At 32.9% G+C, this 11525-nt stretch overlaps 2 protein-coding genes and 1 pseudogene across 3 annotated transcripts; 2 read left to right on the top strand and 1 right to left on the bottom strand.

Moving 5' to 3' along the window:
• Positions 1 to 1746: 1746 nt before the first annotated feature.
• Positions 1747 to 2875, bottom strand: LOC133780152 (probable receptor-like protein kinase At5g18500; annotated as a pseudogene).
• Positions 2876 to 6276: 3401 nt separating this feature from the next.
• On the top strand, positions 6277 to 7383 carry LOC133778517 (L10-interacting MYB domain-containing protein-like). The gene is made up of 2 exons (XM_062218475.1): positions 6277 to 6655; positions 6742 to 7383. Exons 1-2 carry the CDS (start codon positions 6311 to 6313, stop codon positions 7252 to 7254), a joined length of 858 nt encoding a protein of 285 aa, XP_062074459.1. The 5' UTR covers positions 6277 to 6310; the 3' UTR covers positions 7255 to 7383.
• Positions 7384 to 7553: 170 nt separating this feature from the next.
• LOC133778518 (uncharacterized) lies at positions 7554 to 9146 on the top strand. 2 transcript variants are annotated; one of them, XM_062218477.1, is made up of 3 exons: positions 7802 to 8101; positions 8182 to 8413; positions 8505 to 9146. In XM_062218477.1, exons 2-3 carry the CDS (start codon positions 8401 to 8403, stop codon positions 8972 to 8974), a joined length of 483 nt encoding a protein of 160 aa, XP_062074461.1. In that variant the 5' UTR covers positions 7802 to 8101; positions 8182 to 8400; the 3' UTR covers positions 8975 to 9146. The 2 variants fall into 2 exon arrangements, with proteins under 2 accessions (XP_062074460.1, XP_062074461.1); XM_062218476.1 differs by lacking the exon at positions 8505 to 9146 and having other exon boundaries at positions 7554 to 8101; positions 8182 to 8394.
• Positions 9147 to 11525: the final 2379 nt, after the last annotated feature.

The following is an 11525-nucleotide window of genomic DNA, read 5'->3' as shown; positions in this document are numbered from 1 at the left end:
CACAGAAATGGAGCCACAGTTATAAACTCTCGCATTTCAAACTTATGTACTCTTTATTAGATAAGAATTCTATCGATTCCTCTTAACTAATATACGGGTTGTTTGGTAACACTTAAAAAAAAATAATTTTTATTTAATTAATTAAAAATTTGAAAATAAAACATAAAATGCGTTTGATAACTTTATTTTTATTTATTATTTTTTAAATTTTAATTAAAATTTATTAAATTTTGAAAATAAAATTTTTTTACTTTTAATTTTTTTTAAATCGTTTCAATTTTTTCCTTTCATTTTTTTTTTCTCTTCTTCAAATCAACACCTCCTATTGTTAAACAAAAAATAAAAATAAAAATTATCAAATACGTTTATTATTTTTTATTTTTAAAAATAAAAAATAAAAATAGTGACCAAACATATTTTTATTTTTTAAAAATAAAAAAACAAAAATAAAATAATATTTTCATTTTTGTGTTTAAAAAATTCAAAAAAACAAAAGTTTTACCATACCATAATTTATATATATTTATACAATTGAGTAGATAAGATGATGATGATGTATTAGCACTGATTAATGTGTCACCTTTCTCAGGAGTCCTTAGCATTGATTGTGGGGGTACACTAGTGCAGGTGGCTATGATTCAGACTATCCAAAACAAGTGCACATGTGAGGGCCTTCCCTGAAGGAATCCGTAATTGTTACACAGTAAATGTCACTCAAGGTATGAGTTACTCCATTTGAGCATCTTTCTATAATGTTTTTTTTTCAATATATGGAAATATTATTTTTCATCATCAAGGAATAATATAATCACTTTCAGGGTAGATTTGAATTGAAACTATTTCTTAAATAATTTTGGGATTAGTGTTTCCTCTGGTCTTCTATGTGATGTTTAGCAATTCCTTATCCTGATATATATTTTTGTGTTTGTATCTCTGTTTATAAGGCTCTATGGTCATGGCAACCTTTCCTTACATTGTTGATTTGGTGTAAATTGATATCTGTCAATACTACCTAAAATAGTTGTGATTATAACGGGTCTGTTCGGTAATAATTAAAAAAATAATTTTATATTTTTTAAATAAAAAGTTGGAAATATAATGCAAAAATACGTTCGGTAACTTTTATTTGGTTTATTATTTTTTTGAACTTTTAATAAAGTTTTGAAAATTTTGAAAATAACTTTTTTATACTTTTAGATTTTTTTTAAACAGTTTTCTTCTCAAACCTTCGCATCTCAGAGACTCCATTGTTGCAGACCCTACTTTCTCCTCAGAGACTTCATTGTTGCAGATATTTACTCTACTATCATTCATGGCAACTTCAGGTATCATTTTATCATCTCTATCATATGAACGACCCATTTTTTTCTCAATCTATTTCTCAGTAAGAATCTTCTCTCTCTAATATTTGATATTTTGTATTTGCATTGTAAAGGTTCTTGGATCCATATAAAAATGGCGTACTGATTAAATCAGAATCTTAGGGTTGGATTTTTCTAATAAGGTATGAATCTATTTATTATTTTTTAGGGATTAGGTTTTGTGCTTTTGTAATGCTTTTTGATGGATCGAGAAATCAGTTGTTTAAACTATAGAATTCAGGCAAGTTTTTCTGTTTGATTAAATCTGTGTAAGCCAAGGATAATAGAAATCAGGTTCGAATCTCTACACTCATCCTCAGTAAAAACAAAACCCAAATCCATAAACCCTTTAAGCTCCTCAAACTCAAGGTCAGACAAGCTTTTACTACTGGCCCCAAAGTAAACTATCTTTAGCTATGAGAGATTTAGCCTGAAATCATGCAAAGAAGCACATCAAAAGATGGCAAAAACTTAAATTATCTGGGGAAAACAAGGAGCCTATGCTTGTTTTCTCACCATTTTGACGAGTAGCATTGGTGTGGTCAAGTTGAAATCGATTACTTGCTACCCTGATAAGAGTTGCAATAGTACCATACCAAAGCTGTAAACATCTCCTGAAGGGTTCACATGGTGATTTCTTTGATACTCAGGATCTACATAACCTAGTGTCCCTCTGACTTCTGAGATCACATGTGATTGGTCCATTTCCATAACCTTAGACAACCCAAAGTCCGAGAGTTTGGCTTGAAATTCGGAATCTATGAGAATATTTGTTGGCTGCCAAAGAGACATGTCAAGAACAATTACAGGAAAGAAAGACCAAATGGCAATATCAAAGCTACATGGACCAAGACCAACCTTGATATCACGATGAACAATGCAGCCATCTGGATAAGTATGCAGAAACCATAAACCTTTGGCGCTGCCAATGGCAATCTTTAGCTTTTCAATCCACGAGAGAACATTTTCTTTACCTGTTTTTTCAGAGTTCTGCTATTAACTTTCAATTGTTTGAAAATGGATTATAAGATTCTTAAGAAGAAAACATACCAAACAACCATTCTGAAAGGTTCCCATTGTGGCAAAGTTCATAGACTAGGAAACATTCTTCTGCGGCCTCACAATATCCCAGTAAAGCAACAAGGTTTGGATGTTTGACATGTGAAAGGCTTCTCACTTCTCTAATGAATGTGTCTACATGTCCATCCTTGATTATGTGCTTCACTGCTACATGTTTCCCACTTGAAAGTATTCCTTTATATAGTTTCCCTGAAAAATTCTTAATGACAATCAAAATCAACTCTTAAGAACAATAATTTATTTTTCATTCTTAAGGTCTCACCTGCTACACCTTGGCCAATGAAGTTAGAAGAATTGAGATTGTCTGTTGCAAAATAAACTTCCTTGATTGATATCTTTAGGCAGCCGATTACTTCAGTTGCAGACTCCAGGTCCATGATATCTGATGCTGTTAAGTGAGTTAAAGATGCTAATACCTTTATAACTCTCATCATTTCAAGTAAGATTCAAAGTTTATAGATGGAAAAAAAAAGGACACCATATTTTTACCCTCTTTTCCTGATAGAAGACGTTCTTCAACTCTCTTCCTACACAATGCCCATGTTATACCAGATACTAGTATTATAATTCCCACTAGACCACCAGCTAGAATCCATAAACATGTCTTAACCAAGAAATATTTTCAAATTTACAGAACCCTCTTATTTCAAGTTTTGTGTATAATACTTATATATATAATAAATAACCATTGAGTAGGCAGTTTACCTGTCCTCAACTTTTTATGTTTACTAGATCTGCATTCCAATTCCTTAATTTTATTGGATTATGGATTGTGGTTTCTTTTTAGTAGATAGGATTGATTGTGTTTAGTGTAATAACTCTGTATAGTATATATTTTAGTTTTCTTTCATTTCCTCTTCAAGAAGTGGTATTGTTCCTGAGAAGTATAATGCTTATAGAGACCACAAAACTAAAGTACTCCAACCTGATTTTCTTTATGCCATGTAGGAAAACAGGGTTTTCCATATTTCTACATAACATTGCTCATTTGAAAATATTTTTCCTTCTTTACAGTATTTTTTTTTCATTAGTAGATGCTTATTGTTGACTGTGTTTTTAGCCAACGACGTGAGAACGTAAAAAACAATATAGCCTTCAAGAGAAATAAAACGACACAGACAGTTTATGAACAAAAAGTAAAGAACACACAAGATTTTATAGTGGTTCAGCCCCGATTGTCGGTAATAGCCTAATCCACTTAGAGTTGTGATTTATAAGTTCGTACTCAGATCAGATGGACTGAGCCAACTGAGTTTCTTCAGTACAGATTGCAAAAATACAAGAATTCTCTCAAATATCAGCACTTTCTCTCTCTAGAATACTCAGACCCAAAGTTTCTCTCTCTAGAATGAAGAAGCAGAATAAGCCCCTCTCTAATCCCATAAGCCCTCTATTTATAGGCTTAGGGTCATACAACTGATATCCCTTAGAATCGGGATATTTTATTATATTTAAATTACAAAGAAACATTCAAAATTCAAAATGTAACAAACCCCCCATTTGTGGGAAGAATGAGAGATTCCCGCATATCTTGTTGAAGTTGTTTCTGGGAACCTTGACTTAGTCTCCTCTAGCTAGTTGCTTGACCTCCTACTGACCACCCATGCAAGTGTTGGTCGGACATGTGCATGGTCGTAGGACATGCATGGTGGTAGGACATGCACTTCTCTCCTCTAACATGGCACTCTCCTCTAGCATGCCATGTTTCTCCTCAGACCAAATCCTTGGGGTCTCCTAGGACCACCCTCTTGGGGTCTCCTAGGACCATTCTCTTGAGTTATCCTTCAATCTTTCTTTGGACCAAGGTGATATATGCATGGCTCTCCTCGGGTAAGTCCGAGCCTACCTCCTTCAATCAAGGTCCGATCGGACTTTGTGGCCTTCTCCTCGGACCAAGGTGGTCCGAGCCAACCTTCTCTTGCCTTCTCCTCAGACCAAGGTGGTCCGAGGCATCCTCCTTGACATCTCACCTTGGACAAGTCCGAGGCACTCTCCTTTAGCATCTCCCAACTATGTCCGATCGGACATTGTGTAGTCTCTCCTTGTCAAAACCTAAGTCTTAATTCTTGGCTTGCATGGGACTCCTTCTCCTTATCTTCCTAGGATGCATTCTCCTTAGCCTCCTAGGATGCACTCTCCTTAGCTCTCCTAGGACCAAGGTGCACTTGGCTTGGTTATGACATCTTTCAAGCAGTCCAAATTCTTCGTCAGTCTACCGGGTCACTTTATCACAACTTTGAGGAGTCAACGTATTTATTGACTATTTAATGTGTCTTTTACAGACCATGTACTGCCATTTGTCACCTTTATTGCCACGTTATTGATCTCCAATTTTTGGGTATAACAATTATCTAACCGCATTTCGGACTTAATTAAGACTTCAAACTAGACTTGTTTTGTTCTCATAAGAAGTGAGTGAATGTCATTTTTCTCTTTCGAATTAATCACAATTATAAATTATAATAAATCAAATAATTCAAACCATCTACTATATGTGATCACATTAGCTTTTGTTGTCCTCTTTTAGAGTTGGTGTGCCTCTGATTTTCTTCTCTTCTACTCATAAAAATTATTCATTTATATACAGCCAACTAAGGTGTAATCACTTGGTTATCTATCTCCCTTGATTTGAGGTCCGAGGTCCAGCATAAATTGACTGAGTAAACCTGTACATCAGAAAATTTATTTTAGTATACTAAAATAGTCAAAGTGACAACACAATTGATATATTAGTGAATCATTATTGTAAGTATATGATGTGAGATCCAGCCAGTACAAGTAAACATTGTATATAGGAAGATGGAGAAGATAATATAGAATAGTTACATGTAGTAATAATTAGTCAAATTCAAGTCTATATATATAGGTTATAGGAAGATTGGAAAGATGAAAATAGTTACATGTAATATCTAAGATATATATATATATAAATATGTAGAGATATAGATATAAGTTTTGATGTGAAAATCAGCTAGTCCTAAGTCTACATAGGTTAGAAGAAGATGGGGAATGTGAAAATAGTTACATGTATTACACTAAGATAAATATATTTATATATGCAGAAGATGTATCGTGGTTCATAATTAGATACTCTATAGCATCCAGAAGAATACACTCTATAATTAACTTGTTAAGATAAATAAAGTAAATAAATCTTATAGAAACATAATTTCTTGGCATGAAGAAACCATACGGTAAAGGAAATGCAATATAACCACCAGGTTCAAAGACACATGTACACATGACACTAAATACAAAGAGTCATTTTGAGGGTAAGACTTGAGTAAGAAAAAAAATACAAAGAGTCATTTTATACAGTAAAGGATAAAATTACAGAAAAGTATAGTTATAGTTACTTTTCCTCCTAATTTTGAAAAAGAACAGTAGTAGTATAGATTTGTGTTGTTGTTCAATTCAATTTCAAGCTCTATTTATGTCTATGGTTGTTCTTTTCTGCTGCAATGGAAAGCAGCCTTGAACTCTGCATACATACAGTGAACCTTGTAAAGTTTCTAAACATTGGAATCAAGTAGTTCTCTTTTTTAGAAATGATTGTACCGTGGGAAGCTATACAGTTCCGAGTAAAAGATACGCTCAAGAAAAAATATGAGATAACCCTGTTATTTTATGAGAGAGCAGTACTGTAGTATTTTAATGCCAAGTAAAGATTAAGGTTGGATAATATTGGCAAGTTAAGACTACCTGCAGTTACTACTGTAACTTTAGCTTAGTGATAGATTCTACTCCTCTCTTGATAGATTAGTGCCAAATAGTATTTTCAAGCTCTCTTTTTTCCTTATTTTTTATATGAAGTGCTTACTCTCTTATTTGCATTTAAAATTCTTATTGAATCTTTAGGTCTTACCTAGATGGCAGGCGTTGATAATGAAGTTCTTATTATTGAGAATAATGATGAGGCTTCTGTTTGGACTCAAAAGCATGAAGAAATTTTCATTGAACTTATGGAAGAAGAAGTCTTAAAGGGAAATAAGAATACCACAACCTTTACCAAGCAATCATGGAAATATATAAAGGAGGAGCTTTGTGGACGAGCAAAAAGAAATTATAGTGATATGCAACTAAGGAACAAATACAATCAATTAAAGCAAAAGCATAAGGATTTTAAGTCTTTACTGAAAGAGACTGGTATGGGATACAATGCAGTGACTGAAGAAGTTAGTGCGACAGATGAAGTTTGGGATAAACTTATTCGGGTAAAAATTATTTAAAATGGATTTTATGCTTGATTTATTTTGATAGGTATTAGTATATTTTATTAATATAATTTAATTTCATGTAGGTTAACAAGTCTGCTAAAAGATTTAGAAAGAAAGGCTGTAAGTTTTATGAGAAATTATGCACTATCTTTGGTGATACTACTGCAACTGGTTCCAATGCTCATCCTTCAAATCGAAGTCCTTCTAATGATGATGATGCAACGTCGATAATTCCTTCTACTATGAATGAAGAAAGTGGTTTTGATGAGGATGGTAACAAAAGAAGAGGTAAATCAACAACCACTTCGAACTCTCGATCAGTAAAAAGAGCAAAGTTCTCATCAGCTTTGGCAGATGCACTGGCAACATATAATGAAACTGCAAAGCGAAAGACAGAATTGATAGAGAGATCAATGGCAACATCTGCATCACATTACTTATTGGATGAGAGTGTTGAAGCTCTTAATCAAATTGATGGAATTAGTGGAGAAGTATACGCAAAAGCTATTGAGAAGTTTGAGAACGAGGTGTCCAGAGCATTGTTTCTAAAGATGCCAGAGCATAGAAGAATAGATTGGTTGCTAAATTTGAAGTGAAAAAGTTTAGACTTTGTTTAGCTATGAACAAGATGACTTTATTTAGCTATTAACTTTAGTTTTGTTTAGCTTTTGACTGGATGACTTTGTTAAGCTATTGACTGGATGACTTTGTTAAGCTATTGACTGGATGACTTTATTAGCTATTGACTGGATGACTTTGTTTAGCTATTGATTGGATGACTTGTTAGATATTGACTGGATGACTTTGTTTAGCTATTTACTGGATGACTTGTTTTGCCTATATTGTTTTATGGTTTGACTTTGACTTTGAGTGTTTATATATTTTTATATATTGAATGTAAAATTTAAAATTTTTTTCTACTATTAGGATAAAATGTCTTTAAACGTTGCTCGGTTCAACAAGGATAATTTACTGGATGATTCAGATGATGAGTTTGGAGAGATTTTGCTATATTTTGCTTGCGAGGAATATAATCAATTATATCTATCTAAGCAACCTTGTAGAAATTCAGCTCTTTCAGGCCATGAATACGTTATGGAAGTATTGCACGGGCATTGGAGTAGGTGTTATGATTTGTTAAGAATGAACAAAGATATCTTCAAATTATTTTGTGGTGTTCTAAAAGAAAAAAATTTATTGAAGAACTCACGATATCTGTCTGTTGAAGAACAAGTGGCTATGTTCTTATTTGTGATTGACCATAATGAACGACATCGTGTGGTTGCTGAACGATTTCAGCACTCCATCTCAACCACATCACATTATTTTAGGAAGGTTTTGAAGGCAATATGTTGTCTATCCAAAGAACTAATTACTCCACCTTCATTTGATGTAACTCCTCCACAAATTCGATTTGATCCAAGATACTATCCATTTTTTAAGGTACAAAAATTTGAATTATTATTTTTTCCTTTCTTTCAATATTCAATAAAAAAAATATAATAATTTATTTTGTATTTTAGAATTGTGTTGGAGCTATAGATGGGACTCATATTTCTGCGCATGTTCCAATTGATGAACAAATACCATATCGAGGTCGAAAAGTGGATACAACTCAGAACGTTATGTGTGTATGTTCATTTGACATGAAGTTCACATACGTTGTTCCTGGATAGGAAGGATCAGCTAATGATGCACGGATTCTTCTAGAATGTGCCACAAACCCAGATTATGGATTTCCAATGCCGCCCCAAGGTAAGTATTTATCAAACTTATTGTGTTGATTGACATTATTTTATATTAAACATCTATAAGTAAAAACTAACATAAATTAACATTGGACCAGGAAAATATTATCTTGTTGATTCTGGCTATACAAACATGCCTGGTTTTCTTTCACCATATCGAGGAGAAAGGTATCATTTGGGCCAGTACACAGATCTTAATCCCATAGGCAAAAAAGAGCTCTTCAATTATCGACACTCTTCCTTGAGAAATGTCATTGAGCGGTGTTTCGGCGTGTTGAAGGATCGCTTTCCAATCCTAAAACAAATGCCTTCATATGATCTAAGAATACAAAAGTGCATTGTCATTGCTTGCTGTGGGATTCACAATTTTATAAGGACAAATGCAGAAGCAGATGTATATTTTGATGGAGGTGAAGGAAATTCTGAAGTACACGCCACTACTTTACAAAGCACAGATGGAACTTTGACTGATAGTGTAGAGTTCAGTATTTCTATAACTCATACACGTGAAATGGCTTATGTTCGTGATGAAATTGCTGATCATATATGGAGAGCTAGTCGACGATAGTGAGATTGAGTAAAGACATTAGTTGATTTTTATGACTCGTTTAATACTTTGCTTTAAGTTTGGACAATTATCAGTTCATACGTTTTTTATTTTACTATGTAAACTTTCTTGGATAGATATTAAGTTTTGAAATTTGAGATTACTTGAATATTATTAATATGATCTTTTTTTACTATAACTTTCTTATTTTTTATTTTAAAATAATAAATAGTGGTCACAAAAAATATTTTTATTTTTTAGTTTAGAAAATGAAAATAAAAAATAAAATTTCAAAAATAAAAAATTTACTAAACATGTTTTTTATTTTTTATTTTTTTAAACAAAAAATAAAAATAAAAGTTACCAAACACATTTTTATTTTTATTTTAAAAAAAAAGAAAAAAAATGGTTACCAAACGCATTTTTATTTTATAAAAATAAAAAAACATAAAACAAAAATATATTTTTATTTTTGAGTTTAAAAAATTTAAAAACAAAAATTTTACCAAACGCAATATGTTATCCAAAAAATTAGCATTGATGACGTGGCAAGTGATTCCTGGACACGTGGCTGACACCTGGAGACGTTCTGCTAGAGTATCGACCAGAAGACACGTTAGAAGGAGTGCGAACCAGTCTTACCTGCGACCAGTCTGGTCGATAGCTCCGCATACAAGGCAACATTAATAGGAAGATCTTTGTAGAATCCTGAATTTATCTCACACAATCTCCTGAGTATCCGATTATTCAGGAAAGAATATCTGTAACAATCTTTTGTAATCCCCCTTGAGCCTATAAATAGCAAGAGATAGCTCAAGGGAGGGACTTTTGGCTTTTGAATCATTTGAGACTATAGTAATTCTCCTAGTAATATTGTATTAAGAGATTAGTGAAACTCATTGAACCCTAGTTCTTTGATCACTCATCTGATTTTTATATCAATATCAACCTAAGTGGACGTAGGTTATTACCAGATCCTGGGGCCGAACCACTATAAAATACTGTGTCTTATTTACTTTTGTCATTCCGTTCTTCTCATTACTTTCATTCATATCAAGCATATTCTGACTCCGTATCAGTTGGCCAAATCGTGGGTCAACACAATCAACATGTTTACATAGTTTGGTGATTCTTAACTTATCTTGGTGGTCTACATTTACCTTCACACTAAAGGGCTTCTGAAGTGAGTTGAAATATTTGGCTCTAGTTTCAAACTCATGTACTCTTTATTAGATATGAACTTATTAACCAAATTTGTATTAGCTCTCTTATATTCCTCTTATAATGATTAAAATTTTTAGGTTACACAACAAACTCCTTTACTTAACACTACGTATTCAAAAAATTGAAGAAAAAAAATGAGAACAGAGAAACGTTGAGCTAATAACAAGCATCTCAATAGTTAAAATAATTATTGATACGATACATCATGAGATTATTACTGGATCATGATCATCCACTTTATAATGATAATTTTGATACAAAGTGATCTCCAATCCTTAAAGTTATTCATGATATTGCCATATAATGCTAATCCAGAGCAATTTTTATATGTCATATATTTATTTTGGTTTCATTCACAATTGGAGTAATAAATAAAAGGAGGAAGAAAAAACAGCGAAAGGTAGCAGGGTTCCACTTCATGGGGTTGTCCGTCCGTACTCTGTATGTCTTTGTCACAGACATTAATGCTCCTCTATTTCTCTCTCTCTCTTACCGACTTCTTTAGTGATCCACACGGGGCAGAGAATTGGCGAGGAGTGCTCCTCCCGTCTCTATCCTCATTTATATTTTTAATTCCCGTCTCTGTCTTATCTCTGTTTATTCTTCGCCGGGGACAGAGTGGGGAATTCCTTATTGAGGCGAAGAATTTCCACGAAAAACTCATTTATTTAAAAAATAAATTTTTAATTAAAATTATAAAATAAAAATCGTAAATTATATGTAAATTAAAATATTACACAATATTTATTATTTAAAATATTAAACAGTATCCTAAATAAAATTTTAAAAAGTTACTACTATACTACAAAAACACATAAAGAAAGATATTAAATACATATAAAATATTATAAAAATTTAAACGGGTCCCGTCGGGACAGGGAGAGCTATCCTTGTCCCCGCTCCATTTAACATTCGAGAATCGAAAGTTATCCTCGTCCTCATTCCCCATTTAGATGAGGATTCTCCGCCCCATTAGAAGCGGGTCCCCGCAGGACCCCGTCCCCGTAGAAAAATGTGGATCCTTAGTCTTCTTATTCTGTCACTGTTCTAATTACATAAATCCCACTATGTCTTCTACTCTTCCTCCTTAAAGAGGATCAACCATAAATGCTCTTTTCACACTCTTCTTCTGCACTTGTCATTACCACTTACACGTAAAATTTTAAAAAGAAAAAACAGAAAAAAAGAAACCCCAGCATTTATGTCTCTCCCCTCCATTATTTGGACAAGATTTTCCATTCAATGATGATTCAATTCTCTCAATGTGGTTTCTTCATCTATACCAAAAAACCAGCATTCATTGCCATTGACAGCTTTAAAGGCTCATAGGCCCCCCCTACTACTATGT

The sequence above is a fragment of the Humulus lupulus genome, chromosome 5 (assembly GCF_963169125.1).
Source record: "Humulus lupulus chromosome 5, drHumLupu1.1, whole genome shotgun sequence".
Taxonomy (NCBI): domain Eukaryota; kingdom Viridiplantae; phylum Streptophyta; class Magnoliopsida; order Rosales; family Cannabaceae; genus Humulus; species Humulus lupulus.
This window is presented reverse-complemented; position numbering and strand designations above follow the sequence as displayed.

Bases quoted from the DNA above. Each gene is read 5' to 3' on its own strand.
- LOC133778517 (XM_062218475.1), top strand. From the start codon at position 6,311: ATGGCAGGCGTTGATAATGAAGTTCTTATTATTGAGAATAATGATGAG. The intron at 6,656-6,741 runs GTAAAAATTATT...AATTTCATGTAG, and splicing joins TTTGGGATAAACTTATTCGG to GTTAACAAGTCTGCTAAAAG.
- LOC133778518 (XM_062218476.1), top strand. From the start codon at position 7,592: ATGTCTTTAAACGTTGCTCGGTTCAACAAGGATAATTTACTGGATGAT. The intron at 8,102-8,181 runs GTACAAAAATTT...TTTGTATTTTAG, and splicing joins GATACTATCCATTTTTTAAG to AATTGTGTTGGAGCTATAGA.